The sequence below is a fragment of the Lupinus angustifolius genome, chromosome LG03, assembly GCF_001865875.1.
Source record: "Lupinus angustifolius cultivar Tanjil chromosome LG03, LupAngTanjil_v1.0, whole genome shotgun sequence".
Taxonomy (NCBI): domain Eukaryota; kingdom Viridiplantae; phylum Streptophyta; class Magnoliopsida; order Fabales; family Fabaceae; genus Lupinus; species Lupinus angustifolius.
The window spans coordinates 23,955,291-23,974,724 of record NC_032011.1 but is presented as its reverse complement, the minus strand read 5'-3'; the positions used below and the strand labels follow the sequence as shown (position 1 = coordinate 23,974,724).

Below are 19,434 nucleotides of genomic sequence, written 5' to 3'. Positions count from 1 at the left end.
AATGAACCCAATAGCCAAGCTTGATTTCCAGACCAAAGGGGAACCCCACCACCATTTGATAGCTACCCACTTATAATGTGATCCATATATAATACTCTGGTACAATTATTGACTTTTGTTTTCATATGATATCCAACAAAATCTTTTTATTCATAGTGTGATATTGTATCATCCTCAGACTCAAACCAATGCATAGATCTAATAGAAAAGAGGTTGGATATTAGGAAACAGACAACTTCCCTGCTTTCACTAGTCTTCCCAACTTACGGTGCATAATAAGTTGGGGTGGGGTTATCACTAGGAATGACAACGGGATGAATTTGTGCTCACTCCTCATCCTAACCATAGATACATCTAATGATTTAGATCTACTCACTAATTCAAACTATTGAATTTCTCTATAATTGATGACTAAGATGATGACTAATTTTAAAATTTTTACTATTGGAGTAACTGGATCTTTTCCCATGTATTTATATGTAATATTGTAATTTTATATATATTAATCGAGTTTGGAGTAGATATTAGCTATACCAAACTTGAACTCGAACCTGAGAGTTGAACTCGGGTAAAACCGAACCCAATCACATCAGATTTTCCCCATTAAAATCAGATTGGGTTCAGACAAATACCTACAAGTTCAATTTTAATTGTCATCCTTAACCTATTACTAAAAAAAACGTCTCACAATCTTAGTTATTTATTAATAAAAAAATTAAAATTAAAAAAATTTCCTTTCTCATCGTATTTGGTTGAGGAACTCAACTCCAAAACTATCCACTCTCTTATCATTGGAAAAACCATTAAAGTTATCAAATAAGAATTATTGGGATGGAGAGAGTTTTGTACTGTACGATTTCTATGCCATGTGTAAAGTTATCTTAAAGTGGCAGCAAGCCCATAAATTCAGATAACAAATTGGGCTGAGGCCCAAAACGATGTTGCTTGAATGTAACGGCTGCGTAAGCGGTGGTGACACTGCTTTATTAATCACACCGGGAAAAGGAAATCGCGGAATCGGAATCGGAATCAGGATCGGTGAATCAACCACTATCAGTAGTAGTAACCGTCACAACACACAATTCCGATCCCATCAACTCTTCTTCGTTCATCCATGGACGACGCATTTGCTAGATCTATTCCCGAGGTTAATTTCCTTCTGCTTTGAATTTGATTTGCCTAACTTTCATAATTTCAATTGCTAATAGATGCTGAATTTTTTATCATAATGTTTTGGCAACATTTTTTTAGTTGCCAAAACTTCGCACATGCAAATCTATTTAGTTTCTATAGCTAGCGTTTTGATTTGTTATTCTCTCTGTTTTTGTTAGGTACTTGATTTCTTTGGAGTGAATCCAACTAGAGGTCTATCTGATACTCAGGTACTTTTATTTTCTGTTTTTTCGCACTCAGATTTAGGAGTAATTGGATTTGCCATTCTTCTTTTTCGTTGTTCCAAATTTGTAAACTATTTATTTTGCAGGTTGTACAACATGCTAGACTTTATGGTACAAACGGTATGCACTGATTTGTGATTCTCTTTCTTCTTCAGTAATTTTTGGTTTTTGAGAAGTGATATTCGAGCAATGTGGTTTTATCTTGACATCAATTCATACTAGTTCTGATGGAACAAGCCAGTTTTCATTGTTTTGATTGGTGTCACTCACATGTCAACAAAATCATACTACTCAACCTGGCATTGATGAAATTTACTTTTAATATATTGTTCACTATTTTCCGTTAAATATTTAATTTGTTTTCATTTAAGTTGAATCTTTAACATTTATTTCTTCTTCTCCTATTGCATGGGATCGTTTACCACACAGTGCTGCCTGAAGAAAAAAGTAAGTATATAAAATTTGTACTTCTTACTTTTGCTTTTGTTTATATTATACCATGTGATCAATATTCCGCTCTTAGTACAGCATTTTACTTCTGTTTTTTATATTATCTCATTATTTGATCCACATGATTTTATTTAATCTTTTCCCAATTGTGTTTTAGTTACTCCTTTGTTGTTTGGTACTTGTTTTCAAATATATGTTTTCTTGCTAGCTATATTTAGTAATTAATTGTCGCCTTGTCGGTGTTAATATCTTAAATTTAAATTCATATTGTGATAAAGTATTCAAACTATTCTTCAACTTCCTAGTTCGAAAGATGAAAACCTTTAAGATCTTACATATTAATGCTTATGGTCCACTGGAGCTCTTTGAAGGCAAATTTTAAGCATGTCTGGTAAGATATCTCTCATTACAACAACATTCATTAAAGGAGTTCAATTACATGAATCGAGCGACACCATAATGATATATCATGAATCATGTTCATTGGCAAAACATTGATGTCTAAATCTTTCCTAATCGGCACGCCTATGATTTTTCTTTGCCTCTATCTATCTCTAGAAATTAGACTAACCTCTTTTTGATGCACTCTTCTTACTGGGGCTTCTAATGGTCTCCTTCACACATGTCCAGCACGATTCTACCATTGACTTTCTCTCTAATGCGTTCACTCCAAACCCTATCTTGTCTAGTGTGTTCACTCATCCAACACAATGTTATCATGTCTGCTACATTGAGTTTTTGAGTTTATTCTCTTGTTGACATTTTATCATCCAGCATTCAGTCTCATATAACATTGCGAATCTTATAATTGTGCGATAAAATTTCCCATTAAGTTTGAGTGACATCTTTCTATCATATATGACACTTTATGCTCCACCATTTCATTCATCCCGCTTGAATCCTATGGTTTACATTTCTCTCAATTTCCTCATTGTGTTGTATGATTGAAATTATATTGTTAAAATTTGATCTGAATTCTCAACACATCACCAAAAAGTTCCCTATTATACCTGATAAATGAAATGCTAGTTTTGTTATTTGATTTTGGCCATTAAATCCCAAGGTAAGTTATAGAACAATTAATTATTTTATATTTACCGTATTATGGATAAACAACTTTGGGGGCATTCAAAAAGTCAATTAACAATTGGTTAATTACTAACTAGTATTAACTTATTCTTGGTAATGGAGGTTTTCATAGTCTTGGCTCTACTTCGTTGTCGTGCTTACCTTTGTTGTGTTGTAATTATCTTCTTGAATTGCATAAAATCAATTGGTTCTGGTTTCTACTAATTCCTGTCAATTCGGATGTGCAGGAGCTCCCTTTTGGAGATTAGTTTTGAAGCAATTTGATGATTTGCTTGTAAAGATACTAATTGCAGCTGCACTTATATCTTTTATTCTGGCTTTATTTAATGGAGAAACAGGGTTAATGGCATTTCTGGAGCCTTCTGTAAGATATATTTGCTCTTATGTGTTATCTTTGGTTACTTGTGACCAATTCTATTTGATAAAGAATAAAACCTGTAAATTGTTTCATACCTTAATAATAACTCACATAAAGATGTCAAAGTTGTATCCTTTCAGTAGAAGTTGTAGATTATGAGCTGATAAAGTTCTTTTGCAACTTATGAAGTACATATACATTACCGCATGCCCTTCTAAGTTGAACTAATAAACTGTTGGTGAGCAGAAGATTTGGCAACATGCCTTGTTTAGTTATGTTTCTGAGTTAAAAGAATTCATGAAATTTTCTATATGATTGCACTATTTGGTCATCAGGTGTATCAAATAGGTAACACTATCTTGGGTTAATTTCAATACATGTACAGGTTATTCTGATGATATTGGCTGCAAATGCAGCCGTGGGAGTGATTACAGAAACAAATGCTGAAAAAGCTCTTGAGGTAGATTTGAAATACTTAAAACTTTAGAGATCCAAACAATCTCACTGATAAATGATAATGATTTAATTGTGGCATGTTTTCACTGATGAGTTTTCATAAATTTAAGGCTGAAGCTCATTATTTCGAATTTATTAAATTTTCTACATGCCAAATCAAAACCTGTTACATGAAAGTCAATTTATTGTGTAATTATTTTATGTCCGACATTTCAAATTGAGCTAACTTATATCTTTTCTTTTCTTTTTATACTATTTTAGGAGCTACGTGCTTATCAAGCTGAAGTGGCAACTGTTTTGCGAAATGGTAACAGAAACTTTTGTACCATTCTGATTCTTTGTAGCATGATTATTATTGTAGTGATTTGATGCGCTTTCTTGATTGTGAAATATTGATGTTAATTGGTGTTGCTTCTATTATTTTGTCAATAATATCTAGTCAGAATTTCTATTGCGATGTTTGTTTTATTGCAGTTTTAGGTAATATGCCTTGCATATGTGGTACTTTTTAATTAAAAAAATCTGATCTTGGTGATATGCTTTTAACATTTTTTGGGTAGGAATTATTTTGCTGTAAATGACATAGTCATCTTGAAGTTCAGGCAGTAAAAAATTTGAAGCATGGTATGTCTATTTCTTGCAGGTTGTTTTTCCATACTTCCTGCAACTGAACTAGTTCCTGGTGATATTGTGGAAGTTTCTGGTAAGCTGATCATGCAATGCCTCCAAAAGAACTGGTATAGTTGAGTATTTAATCAAGGAAAGCTGATAAGTTGACTCTGTTTTGGTTGTCAATTAAATAGTGGGGTGCAAAATTCCTGCCGATATGAGGATGATTGAGATGCTAAGTAATCAAGTGCGTGTTGATCAAGCCATTCTTACAGGTAAGAATGCTGTATATATCTCATACCACAAATGTAAATATTTAATGTTTCCTACTAGGAAAATTTCCAATTCCTTGTCATGTTGGCATTAGCAGGCATTTAAGTAACTGTTTGGTGATAACTCCTATTTTTCATTTGTTTGTAAACTTTGTATTCGATCTGCTGATCCATAAGAGGAAATTTATTGCAAGTGAATTTGTTCTTATTGTTGTTAATATTTGAAACTCATCCTTGTTGACAAATCCAAAATTTAGCTCCAGTCCAGTACAAAAAGACACAAAAAAAACTTGTCAGTTTGGATAACTTGACTACTCAAGTAACACATTGATAACTTCCATTTGTAACAGTGTCTCCTTAAATGAGCCTTCATTATTATGCTTTTTTCAATACTAGAAGGTACCATGATCTTTTTTTCTAAGGAACCAATGTTTGACAAACGCTGTTGAAGATACTTTTATCTTCTAGTGTGCATTATATAGTTTATTTGGGTTGTTTGCATCATTTGCTTATTGCACACTTATACTTAAGGTGTATTCAGCATGAAGGGGTAACTTACTGTTCAAATTCTGATCTAAATATTGAACTGATTGTAGGTGAGAGTAGCTCTGTGGAAAAAGAGCTTAAAACTACCACAACAACAAATGCCGTATACCAAGACAAAACAAATATTCTGTTCTCGGTACGAATGTTCAATCCTTTGCAAAATCACGAGGCTGATAAAATTAAGAATTGTTTCATATTTATAATTATGTATGAGGTAGTGAGTAGTGACACTTCTCAAAGGTGCAATGTGAAGGAACTCCTTGTTCGTTTAGGAATTTGATTTGTACTAAAGATTAAACAAATTTTATTGGACGTAGGGAGTAAGATTTGCTCGATTGTACCAGTTTAGCTTTTAATTAAACACTGATGCTCATAGTTTTTAGTGGGTATGATGCTTGACGTCACCCTGACAAGAATGCTTCGCTTCTGTGATTCAACTTAATTTATAGGGAAGATGCAATTTCATGCTTTATATAGCATTTGGCCTCACTCGGTGGTGATTGAAGTGTTTCAATGTTTCTGATTTTTAGGATTAGTAAGTAGCTCTTGTTTCGGCTCGGTTTGGCATTACACATGCTTACAAACATGCAGGACCACACATGCTCATATAATAATAAGTTTCACATGATTTGTATGATCATTATTTTGACAGCTACAGCATTATGTATTTAAGTTAAACTTTACATGTATATACCATTCTTAGTTGGTAGATTTTACAGGTTTTAATGGATGCTGGTAACTGTGATTCATTTGTTTTAATACTCTGCTACTCAACTCGTGCTTTAATATTCGTGAATATAACATTCTTGTTTCTGTTGGTACATCTTTTGTTTCATTTCATCCTGATTTTGAATAATTACATGAGCAAAAGCTAATGCCTGCTAATATTTAAGTAATTGTTTCTTGTAGTCTGAGAATGCTTGTGTTAATTGAGATACTTCTATAAAAGAATTTATTTTGATTGTCAGGGAACAGTCGTGGTTGCTGGTAGGGCAAGAGCTATTGTGGTGGGAGTTGGTCCTAACACTGCCATGGGCAGCATACGTGATTCAATGTTGCGAACAGAGGATGTAAGCATTGAATTTTGCTCACTTCATTGCTTTTGCTGTTATATCTTTACCTAATGCTGTTTTTGTCTGGTGGAATTCAGATAGCGTTTTAGTTAATCTGTAACCTAGCAGCTGTTAATTTATTTTGTGGGCATCAAGAGTAAATGATGCTGCAATTTATTATGTACCTAACACTAGAAAGTTTCTTGTTCCTACACACTCTAGGGATAAGTAGGTCATTATCATAATTGACAAGGTGGCATTATCAACCAACTTTTAAAAAACGGAAAATGGAAATTGTAATTGTGATCAAGAATTCAAGATGGTGTTTAACATGCATAACGAAACAGTGTTTTATTTTGCAATCTCTTGATGTTATGCATAATCCCTCTTGTATTGAGATTTGATTCAATAATACGGGGATTGTTATGCTGCATAGGGAATTTAAGGGTAAATATCTTAGGTGATATCACTTATGCCTGAGGGTGCCAGGTTATGCCATCCGTTAGTATTATTGGGTGAGAAATTGGTAGTACAAAAGAAATCTGAGAAAAAATTGATAGATTTAATATTTGTAGCGTTAGATTTGACATGATTAGAGATTGTCATTCTTCCAATATGCAATATGTGTGCATTTGGGTTCTTCCCTAATACATGGAAAGGAAAATGTTCTTTGGATTGTTAGACACACATCAGCAGTGTTTATACTGTTTTTTATTTGTTTTTGTCTTTTCTTCAAATTTTAATGATTGCTTGCAGGAGGGAACACCATTGAAAAAGAAGCTGGATGAGTTTGGTACCTTTTTGGCCAAGGTGAATGCTAGTTGTTTGATTTACTTTTTTCAAAAGAAGGGTTGTTCTATTGGTAGAGGGTAAGTCTTGGCGTAACGGTAAGGTTGCTGCTTAGCGACTAAGAGGTCACAGGTTCAAATCCTGGAAACAGCTTCTCTGCTTGTGGGGGTAACACTATGTACATCTATCCTCCCAAACCCCCACAAGGGGGAGCCTCGTGTACTGGGTCGCCTTAAGGATTGTTCTATTGGTGCATATTGCACTGTTTTATTGTAATTCATCATTTTAACTATACAACTGTTATTGCATTTTTATATTGTCATCCTGGTGGTTTTGCTGGTGCAAATAGTTCTATCTGAAAAGTCAAGATTTTGGACTGAGTATATAATGTCTGTGATGATACCACTTTGCCTTATTGTCCTACATTTTGGCTTTTAATGAGAAAGCTTATTTGAAGCTGAGCAAAGGATTATATTATTTATGATGAAACACTTTCATTAGGGAACCTCTTTTTTCTGCATAAGAATTATCATGTTCAAATAAAATATATTAGTGGAGCATTTGTGTGAGGAATCTTTTTATTCTTTAAATTTTAACTGTGAAGCCTACTTTTCTCATTTATTTCCGAATTATGGTTGTGCTTAAATGTCTGTGTTATCAGGTTATTGCAGGGATTTGCTTGTTGGTGTGGATCGTAAACATTGGTCACTTTCGTGACCCTGCTCATGGTGGTTTTTTGCATGGTGCAATTCATTATTTTAAGGTTTGTTCTCAAATATGTGGATTTTATTATTATTATATTAGTTTTTGGGAGTTTCATAAGCTACACTGTTCTGTTTTTTAAGACTTCTAGTTACTCTTGTATAGTTGTATTCTGACATTCTAGTTTCGCATACATCATGCTGTAGTTGAACTGTTTCGTTTTGAACATATTCATATTATGCTACAATCCTCTCTGGGTGTTATATTGTTTCCTTTAATGAAACAACACATTTTATTTGTCTCTGTAACATGAAAAATCTTTTAACCTCTAATCATATTCCTGCTAGATTGCAGTTGCTCTGGCTGTTGCTGCAATTCCTGAGGGACTCCCTGCTGTTGTTACAACGTGAGTGTAGGACTTTCTCTTTATTGTTTCGCTGTAAGCCATGATATATTTCAGATTTTTAAGTTTTGATTTAGTTTTTCTTGCTTCTGTCATGTATTGATTTATTTTATTTTTATAATAGGTGTTTGGCTCTTGGAACAAAGCGCATGGCTAGGTTGAATGCCATTGTTCGGTCTTTGCCATCCGTCGAAACCCTGGGTTGCACCACTGTAATTTGCAGCGACAAAACTGGGACTCTGACTACCAATATGATGTCAGTTGTGAAGGTGAGTTTTACTTGTTATTGAAACATAAATATTTATTCACTTATATGTTTTAAGTGGACTTTTGTTTTGCCATAAATTCCTGCCTGCCTAAGGAATTGATCCATCCCCATTAGACTATGCACTGATTTATTCCTTTTTAATAGCTTTATGCATGAAACATTTAGGATCAATAATAATCTCATTGCTAATTAGTTTTTAACATTTTTTCTTGAATTAAGAGTGTTAAGTACATTGAATATTTCCTGGAACTGACCGTGCATTTTTTTATAAATTAAAAAAAAATGCCTTCAAGAGGTTGAAGGTCTAAATTGCGTTTAGTTTATGCATTTCTAATACCAATTGTCTTATTCTAATTGATTCTAATACCACTGCTGCACATGGGGGATTTGTGCATAATTTATTCGGTTCAGATTCAGAATGATACATGCTTACACAGTTAATATGTGCATTTTTTGTATATTTCATACAAGTTCAATCTGGCACATGATTCAATTCGAAAACTTTGTGTCCTAGTCTGTCTTAAACTTGCAATAAAAGTGTTTATTCTTTATTTTGTTATGTCATAATTCTGTCGTACTTGCCATATCTTAACGTTTCTAAGGAATATTTTCTATTTCCCTCTTTTACTTGAACTTTTTTCCTTGGTTGGTTATAGCTGAATGTTTTTAGCAATTTTCTTGACCAGACTTTCTCCACTCTATGCTTCTATTTGCACAGGTGTGCGTTGTTGAATCTGCAAAACGTAATCCTGTTGCTAACGAATACAGCATCACTGGAACAACATATGCACCTGAAGGCACAATAGTTGACAGTACAGGGATGCAGGTACTATATTGTTTTTTAAAATTTTCATGCTTTTTGCATACGTACACAAACATATATCACATCCTGATTAAAGCTAATTAATTAACTAGCATAAGGAAAGAAGGGATCAACAACTCCAAAACTTGGGACATTAACTTCCTCCCCGGAAACAATATGCCTGAACCTGAGGATATTGAGTGTCAAATAAGTCTTGTTTTTGGCTTTGTGTAGGCATCCAATGCTGCATTACTATACAAAATGTTTGCATTGACTAAGGTCTGCACCGAAATTGAGCCCTTTCTGACGGTGGCATACCAGCATTGATGGTTTTCTGTGAATTTTATCTTTGACACATAAACCTATACTAGTTATTATAACACATCCAATATAACGTGTAGATGCATCTTTGCTTAGGCTTAAATTCATGTAGAATCTTATTGTTTTGCAGCTTGATTTTCCGGCTCAATCACCCTGTCTTCTTCACATAGCAATGTGTTCTGCTCTTTGCAATGAATCAACCCTGCAGTATAATCCTGATAAAGGGAATTATGAAAAAATTGGTGAGTCAACTGAAGTGGCATTACGTGTCTTAACAGAAAAGGTCTGTATTTGTACCTTTCCTTGTGTCTTTTATTTGTATATGTTAGTGTTATCTGTGAAGCTCCTTTAAGACTCAAGGATACTTCTTGCTCATTTTGTATCTTTAGGTTGGTCTGCCTGGTTTTAATTCTATGCCATCATCCTTGTATATGTTGAGCAAGCATGAACGTGCTTCTTACTGTAACCATTATTGGGAGGAACAGTTTAGAAAGGTGTGCTGTATCAAGTTTTGTCAGCTTTATTTTCCATTTTTCTTTCATTTACATATTTTCAGAAGCTATGGATGTGAAATTTATTGTATATCTACAATTTGTTGTTTTGTGGGATATTGGCCATGGGTATTTACTTTCACTATTTCACACTTTGAGCTGTGATGTTTTGCAGATGTATGTTTTGGAGTTTTCTCGAGATCGGAAAATGATGAGTGTCCTATGCAGCCGAAATCAGATGCATGTTTTGTTCTCCAAGGGTGCTCCAGAAAGTATTATCTCTAGATGTACAACCATTATGTGCAATGATGATGGTTCCATTGTGCCACTTACGGCTGATATTCAAGCAGAGCTGAATTCACGTTTCCAAAGGTTAGGTTTCCTATCATTTATCTGTGTACACATACTCTACAAAAATTCTATTTAGATCTTTTTTCTTTTTGTCCTTAATTTTAAATAGACTCGATAAAGAGAACATCTTAAAAATGAAACTAAGATTAGCTGTTTATGAGCTTGCTTTGCTTGGGCATATTTCCCATCTGTATTAGCAGTTCAAAGAGGCAGTCAAGTATAAGCTGTTATACTATCTAGATCTATCTTGTAATATTTTACTATACCTTGGATTCATTAAGAATGTTTCTTTATTATAGGTAATCATATTAGAATCAGTTATATCGTTATGGGTAATTATGTTCAGACTCTGTTACAAGTATTAGGACTCTTACGGTGTCTTTAGCAATACAACCTCATTATAATGCTCTATCAAGTATATGGATCGAACGGCGCCATAATGCTCTATCTTAATTGTTTCACCTATGGTTTTTCTTAGCCTCCCTCTTCCTCTAGGAATTGGACTAACCTCCATTTTATCAAGTATATGGATCAAACTTTTTAAATAATTGCAAATGCTGATTATCTAAATTGACTATAAAGGACCTTCACTTCACGAATTTCATGTTCTTGTTTATGTCATAGCATTACTATAGTGGTAGTGCTTCCCATATTTTGGCAATCTAATTTCTTGATACGGTTTTTGTAATACATCTCTGAAAATTATGCTCTAACTTATGGACTCAAATATTGTGTATCATTTAGTTTTCCTCCTCTATCAATTTTCTGTTTTATACCTTTTGTATTAAACCTTTTTTGTTTGTGTTGTGAACATATATTTTGTTGCACAGTTTTGCAGGAAAAGAAACATTGAGATGCCTTGCTTTAGCCCTGAAATGGATGCCCTCAGATCAACAGACATTGTCCTTTGATGATGAGAAAGATCTTACATTTATTGGGTTGGTATGCTTTCTTTTCAATGTAGAATGCAATGTTCAAAAGTGTTTTCAAGTTACGAAAAAGTCTAGGTTCATGCTTAATGCCCTATAGTTTTAATATGCTTTAATTAGCTTACTTTTACACTTAAAGATTATACTGAGACATTTCCTGGAGCTATCTGTACTTCCTTACAATCTTTTTTTATGTCATAACATATTCCATGGTTGGATGTTTTCTCTTTTTGCAACAAGAAATATAGATATCTTGATAATGGGTATTATAAACCTTGTAAAGTCATAGATACCAACTCTTGCCCACAATAAAGCATGACATCTTAAAGTAAAAAATTATGTTGAATTAAAAGAATTAGTTTGGGATGGCTTTGTCGTTTTGGTTTGTGGAGATGGACTGAGATATGTTCCTCTGGTAGTTTTTCATGTCTTAGCTTTTATAGTGTTTTTGGATGGTTGAACTATATCCTGATATCTTGATTTTTAATTTTGATCCTTGCGTTTGTTTAAGCCTAAAATGTATTGCCTTTCAGTTTAGGAAACAAGAACTTGTCTAGTGGGTAACCACTTGTGCAAAATCAAGGGATATGGTTCGAAACATCTATAAATTTATATATCAGATTGCTTGCACTTGTAAAGATCTTAAAAGGTTGATTTTTTCATTAACAGTGGTCTTTTCCACCATGTTTTATTTGTAGTGCACGATCAACTTATGTTAGAAGTAGGTTTTTTCATGAACGAAAATTGGTTCCTTGTGTGTTTAAACTTTCTACAGGTGGACTATGCATGCTACATATAAGATTCTACAATACATCAACAAATCTTCAGTTTTTTTTAAAAGAAAAAAAACTGTGATTGTTTTGAATTAGTTATGAAATATTGACATTTGCCCAATGATCTCTTACCTTGAGATATTTATAATACATAAAGAATATACTGATTGCAGAATTTATTCCATGGTAAATCACTTTGAAACTCTGAACTGCATGATAACGTCCAGTTTTTGTATGTCTTGTGACAAACTGCCTGACATGTTTTTTTGTATGGAAATATCATATTATATTTCAAAGTATTCTTTTTTGTTGTGATTTTCTCTCTGGAATAGGGTTCAAATGCTCTTTTCTTAATCCGACTTTCTAAATTTAGTTTTTTCTTATCTTGTAATCTTATTTCTGCGGTACTGTTTTTCTTTATGTAGGTTGGGATGCTGGATCCACCCAGAGATGAAGTAAGAAATGCAATGCTTTCATGTATGACTGCTGGCATCCGTGTTATAGTGGTCACTGGGGATAACAAGGTTCTCAAACTCCTGAAAACTTTGTTTTTCTTTTCCCCTACAAACCTTATCTAAAATTAATTAATACTGAATCAGTCCACTGCCGAGTCGCTTTGCCGCAAGATAGGTGCTTTTGACCATTTGATGGAATTTGATGAATATTCTTACACTGCTTCTGAGTTTGAAGAACTCCCAGCACTGCAACAAACTCTAGCATTGCAACGTATGGCACTTTTTACTAGGTATATTGGTTTATTATATGTATGCTCTAATAGTTCATTTTATTAGAAGATCATGGATTGCATGAAGAAAAGTATGATTGCTCCCATTATTCAACTTCTTTCTAGATCAAGAATTCATAGTAAAAGATGCATGTCTTTATTTTATTATTCAGGGTTGAGCCTTCTCATAAAAGGATGCTGGTCGAAGCATTACAACGCCAGAATGAAGTGGTATGATTGCTTCCATATCTATGATCAAAACATTAACTGTAATTGCTAGCTTGGGTTTCTTTCTTCCCCCTCCTGAGGCTCTTTAATGTTCATTTTTTGTCCTAATTACATAACCTATGTGTTCATCTGAGTATTGTTTTTTGTATGTCTTTGGCTGCAATCCTTTTGACTATTCTTGTAACCCAGGTGTTATATTTTGTTGTATCTTTGTGGTCATAGGAATTTAGTTCTACTATTATTTAAACGTTTTTCCTTTAAATTTCTGGAAATACACAATGTTAATATTTTAGGTTGCGATGACGGGTGACGGAGTCAATGATGCACCTGCACTGAAGAAGGCAGATATAGGAATTGCTATGGGTTCGGGGACAGCTGTTGCCAAGGTTTTGTCAACTGCCTTTACTCTCCCCCTCTTTAATTCTTCTGCTTTTTTAGTCAATAATCCTGAACAGCATGGAGTTTTTTCCACCTGTGTTTACAGAGTGCTTCAGACATGGTCCTGGCTGACGATAACTTTGCTTCTATTGTTGCGGTATGCTAGAAATATATATTCACTTACCTAGTCAAGTTTCTTTTCCTTTCCTTTTCTTTCTTGGTTCTCATCAATTGAAAAGGAATCCCCATGCAGCATCATTATGTATTTTTTCTGTGCAGGCTGTGGCAGAGGGAAGGGCTATATATAACAATACAAAACAATTTATTAGATACATGATTTCATCAAATATTGGAGAAGTAGTCTGTATATTTGTAGCTGCTGTGCTTGGAATACCTGATACCTTGGCCCCTGTGAGTTTATAATGTCTCTTCATCTTTTATCTTATTTAGCCAATTGATTTCATAAAAGAAGAGATTAAAAAGAGTTCTAACAGTCAACCAAAAAAAATGTTCTACGGAATTTATCTGCACATGGTTTTCTGTGAAGTCTATTCCAGTTGAGTGTGCAATTTCGATGGCCCAAGGTAGATCACTCAATGGGCAAGGATGGTCCTGTTTCGCCTTACCAGCCCCAGGGGAACGCGGAAGACAGACCTGGATCGTTTTTACGGACATTCAAATGCTGACATTTTTTACTGCACTAAATACATGCTTAAACCTGTTTCTGGATTCTTTTAATTTAGATCTCCAATGACTTTGTGCCCTGGCATGTAGCTGTTAGTTTGGTAATTAATGTGCTATAATAGGAAGATGGTAGACTGTGCTTCTTCACTCAGTTAAAAAAGATTTCACAAAAAGCAAACTTCATTTTTGTTTCAGTGAAGATTATAGCTTTATTATATCTCTTTTTATTTTGCCTACCTTCTATCAGGTCCAGCTGCTTTGGGTCAATTTGGTTACTGACGGATTGCCTGCCACTGCTATTGGCTTCAATAAGCAAGACTCTGATGTGATGAAGGCTAAGCCTCGAAAGGTACTGTACCAATAGTCCATGTAAGATATCTATTTTTTGTGATGAAGGCTTTGCCCTGGGTTTTCATTTATGCTCAATTTCTCTCCTTTTATGTGGTAAAGATGTGGGTTTAGAACTTCAAATTTCTAATTTTCTTCTATGCCACACTAAGCAGCTTTTAGTCATAGATTTATATTGCAGTTCTGTTTATTCTTTTTCTGTTTTCTTTTCTTTATATTCTTCTTTTGATAGTTTGAGACTAAGTATCAAACCTTGACATTAAGTTTTGAATCTCTGGATTCTTTTGCTTCATTTACCGTGATGCTTTCTTCTTTTCCCATGATGTTTTCCATTTTTAATGTACAGATCAATGAAGCGGTTGTTACAGGTTGGCTCTTCTTCCGATATTTAGTAATTGGAGGTATCCCCATAATCTCAGTCTGATATTCTTTTTCTTGCTTCTTTCTTTCATTCAGACAATAAGCTTTTGTTTAAAAAAATAATTATTTACTTTTATGCTTTTTATATAGTAGATCTTACCTACAGCATTCTCAAATATGTTGGGAGGGGTGAAGAGTTAGATATGCTTGTTTTACCTAGTATGGCATGTAGTCAAATTAAATTATTGCAAGTTTCTAGTCATTGGAACAGCTATGTAGGATTTTCTGCACTGTGTTGTTGTTCTTGATTGTTTGTGTAATGATATTCTTATTGGTTTCAATTCTCACAAGTCAGCAAACTATAATCTTTTCCTGGAAATGCTTAGTTTTCTTTATTGGAATTGTGCGTTCTTTTACATGAATCGCATTCATACAATAAAGTAACAATATAATATATTGCATAACTCAATTCAAATATCAGAAATTAGTCTAGTTAAAACTTGTAAAGCAGCAATTATTTAGATCAGTGCTTCAGTAGAAGGCAATAACTAGTCATTTTTTCTTCCAATGATTATTGTAACTTGGATATATAGTTTTACGTTGTTCATCTTGCTTCATTTGTCTGAGACTCTGGGTAGTCATATGATGTTACTCATGTGTTTTGGTGCAGCTTATGTTGGTCTTGCTACTGTTGCTGGTTTCATTTGGTGGTTTGTTTATTCCGATAGTGGCCCTAAACTGCCATACAGTGAATTGGTAAGATATTATCATATCTTTATTATACATTGTGAACACATGGTTAGTTGCTTGTTTGATTTTCACTGCTTAAAGCCAGGCCAAAGTATTTTCGTTCATATAGATATTATTAGTTTTCAAGTAATAAATGTTGATTGTGCTTATTCTTGTAATAAAATTTCCTTTTTTCTATAATTAATAAATATGTTTCTGGTTTTCTTAATTTGATTTGCTCTCTTCTTCCAGATCAATTTTGACACTTGCCCAACCAGGGAGACAACTTATCCGTGCAGTGTATTTGATGATCGGCATCCTTCTACTGTATCAATGACTGTGCTTGTCGTTGTTGAGATGTTCAATGCTTTGAACAATCTTAGTGAAAACCAATCTCTTCTGTGAGTAATTCTGTGTAATTTGTTTTCTTCAGTTTAAGTTTTTGTTTGTGCCTGCATATCAATGGAAGGATATCTGAATGACATTAAACTAGTAGGTCACAATACATGTTTTTTGTCCATATCTGCATACTTATTTTCCGTGCACTTTGTTTTTCATATTTGTTGTGGCACTTCTTATATGATTATCTACTTTGAAATATATATTGTACTGGTTAATATGAAAAACAAAGTGCACGGAAAAGAATGGCTTCATAACTAAGTGGCATTTGTGGTCTTTAAAGTCACATATGATATAATTAATCACCTCCCTGGTGAGTGGTGACGTCTGATTTGATTAAGTTAATCCTGGTGAAAATCTTGGTTAGAACAAACTTTATATTTGTTACCCTACTTTATTATGTTTTTATCAAGGAAACAGCCCATGCTGGTGTTGGGCCTAGATCCAATGCCATACACTGGGCATGATCATATTTGTGCCTGGGCACTGTCAACTGTTATTTTTTCCTCCCTTTTCAAGCTTCAGAAACAGCCTAGATATAGCCTGCTTTTGCTGGATGTGGTTTCATCTGGCTGGGATGCAGCTAACTTGTAAAAGTTACCGATTTAATTATTCATGTAACAATATTTATTTGTGTGTTTTTCAGGGTCATCCCTCCCTGGAGTAACTTGTGGCTTGTTGGTTCTATAATACTAACTATGCTACTTCACATACTAATTTTATATGTTCACCCTCTTTCAGTTCTGTTCTCCGTAAGTACTTAACTATCGCAGCAACCCACATTTTATTTTCCTGAAATGACATTTCTGCCATCATTCTCATAAACAGGGTTAATATTACTGTCTTTTTGGCAGGTGACTCCGTTATCGTGGGCTGACTGGATGGCTGTCCTCTATCTTTCATTACCTGTATGTACTTATCGTTATCTTTCCCAACTTTGTTTTAGACCTTGCACCCCGGTTCCAATATTTTGGTAGTAATTTCCTAAAAGAAGCATAATGGTGGGCGCAATACATATCTTGTCTCACCACCATGATTCTTTACCCTTTGGTTCAGAGCCTCTAGATTCACCTAGTATCTCCTCTGCTAGTCATCAACATCTTTTAATCCTTTGTTTTTTTCCTATTTTTTCAGGTTATAATCATTGATGAGGTGTTAAAGTTCTTCTCCAGACATCCCATTGGTAATCTTTGTTCCATCATCTTAAATTTTCAGCTTAATTTATGATGCTTAGTTGCTCTGTGGGGGAAAATTATTTCATGCTCTTGGAGTGCCACATAGGATTGTCCTCTCCCATTCACATATTGACATTTCACCTTCAATTAATGATAACATCCATCACAAAGTAACATTTTTTTATTTTTATTTTTAAACAAGTTAAAAAAAAGGTTGTGATGATAAATATGTAAGTGGTGGACCACATTATTAATTAAGGCTGAAATGTCAAAATGAGAATGGAGACGTGGATTGAGCACAATCTTATGTGTTACTCTAGGAGCATGCAATAATTTCTGATCTTGGAGTATAAGCTAGTATGTAGCAAGCATGGCAAATACTAGGATTGGTAACCTCATTGTCATGGGATCCATACAACATGTGTTCAGTGATATGGATCAACGCATCTGCATAAGATGTTAACTGTATATCAGATGTGCTGATTATTCCTATGATTTTAGGTTTGAGGTTCAGATTATGGGTCAGAAGATCTGATTTACTTCCAAAAAGAGAACAGCGCGATAAGTAAAATGTGGAGTACCATTTGAGCAAATTCTGCACTTGCTTATTTGAAATCCAACATTTACAGTGGTATCTTGCTTCAGATTTAAATCATCAACCTCCTAGTTAAGCAAAGGTACCTCGACAGGTACTGTATAATATTTGCTCTTTCTGCAATATTTATATTGTCCTGAAAATGCCAGTGATGTTAAACAACAAAATAGAGGTGGCTGGCTGTTCCAGTTTTTTATCATCAAATTTTCCTTTTCTTCATGGTTTGTATTCATTCAATTTTTCTAGCATAAGGGACATAAATGGCAACACATGTTGCCCTGTTCTGAGGACTTTCAGTTGGAAAGTTAAAGTTATTATTTCTGCATCTTTAAACATGTGACAGAGAGATTTAAACACGGAAGAATCAGAGAACATGACTCGTTGATTTGATCACTTGTTAGTTGCTTTGCATCAAGCTAATTCTGATTACAAAAATGTGTATTTTTTTCCAAGGCAATGATTATGTGAATAACTATGAGATTCTGTATAAGACCCACTGGCACATGTAGATGATTCTATTTATATTGTTAATGCATATTTTTTGCCTTTACACATCTACGGAACCAAATATTACAAATATTTTCTAATTTTTACTCTCATGTACTACCTCTGATTCTTTTTTGAGTTTTTTAGCATTCCTATTTAAATTCAAAGATAATATTATAATTCACGTGTAATTCTCAATCATCTAAATGTTGGAGTGAGAATATGAGCAATTCTCAATTATGAACTATACATTAAGATGCGACTCAGGGTTCTCATCTAATAAGTTGTACGTATATGTAGATAGTTTTACCCTTGTAAATCATCTAATTCACCAAGTATTGTTACTATTTTTTATGGATGTTTGCGTTGGATTTGTTCGCCTTATAAATGCAGTGGGTGGAGGATAAGAAGTTTTAAAACAAGAGTAGATTCAGTATTCAATGCACGTGTCTTCTTTCCATGTTATTTCATTTCATTGACCTAGGCGTGGAGGTGGGATGTTATAAGGGAGAAGAAGGAATGATGAAAGAGTGATGTGTTAGCCTAATTTCGTTTTCAAATTAAATATTTAGCCTAAGTAACACCGGGATGAGTGGGCAACGGTAAGTACAATATTATACAACATTCTACAATTAAAGACTACAATGAGTATAAAAGAGAATTGGGGAAGTAGAATATTATCAAATAACAAGGTGTAGGTCTAGTAGTATAAGGTTACACTAAATATCAAAAGTTCAATTCATGTGAGTGACACTTGTTAGGAGTGATAGCTATGTGATAACTATGATATCTCACTTAATGATTTAAGTTAGACATCAGATATTATGTCTCAGTCATTAGCTTTAGAAAGTTGGGATTCACAACAATACTTCAAAAACTAAATCAAAATTTAATCCAATTGAATGCTTCAATCAAATAATTAAAATCATGACGTGAGTTGTGAATGTGACATTTGGCCTCGCGATTAGATAATTTTATGTTAGGTTATATTCATAATTTTTTAATGTGAATTAAAATATACTTATATGTTTTTTACATGCTATTCGTATCCTTCATCCATAAAAATAAAATTATTTTCGAGTGGATAAATTATCTAATCTCTATCAAGTATTTATCCTAACTCTAAAAGTATTTTTAGGAGAGGAAAATTAAACATGTATCTTTATATTGAGTGATGCTAGATGTAAATAGTAAACTTACTTTAAAAATTCATTAATCAAAAGTATGGTTTTGGAACTTATCAATTATTACTAAAAGCATATAAGTCATT

General features: G+C 33.7%; 1 protein-coding gene across 1 annotated transcript; it reads left to right on the top strand.

Annotated features, from left to right (window-relative positions):
- On the top strand, positions 919–18,236 carry LOC109343853 (calcium-transporting ATPase 3, endoplasmic reticulum-type). The gene is made up of 34 exons (XM_019582346.1): positions 919–1,147; positions 1,332–1,382; positions 1,484–1,517; positions 1,827–1,844; positions 3,164–3,300; positions 3,680–3,754; positions 4,012–4,057; positions 4,394–4,453; positions 4,554–4,634; positions 5,228–5,313; positions 6,146–6,247; positions 6,986–7,039; positions 7,680–7,781; positions 8,068–8,126; positions 8,248–8,392; positions 9,110–9,217; positions 9,645–9,797; positions 9,904–10,008; positions 10,181–10,377; positions 11,187–11,298; positions 12,484–12,582; positions 12,658–12,803; positions 12,956–13,013; positions 13,304–13,396; positions 13,495–13,545; positions 13,668–13,799; positions 14,320–14,421; positions 14,767–14,821; positions 15,451–15,536; positions 15,762–15,910; positions 16,555–16,660; positions 16,763–16,816; positions 17,043–17,091; positions 17,585–18,236. Exons 1-34 carry the CDS (start codon positions 1,115–1,117, stop codon positions 17,650–17,652), a joined length of 3,006 nt encoding a protein of 1,001 aa, XP_019437891.1. The 5' UTR covers positions 919–1,114; the 3' UTR covers positions 17,653–18,236.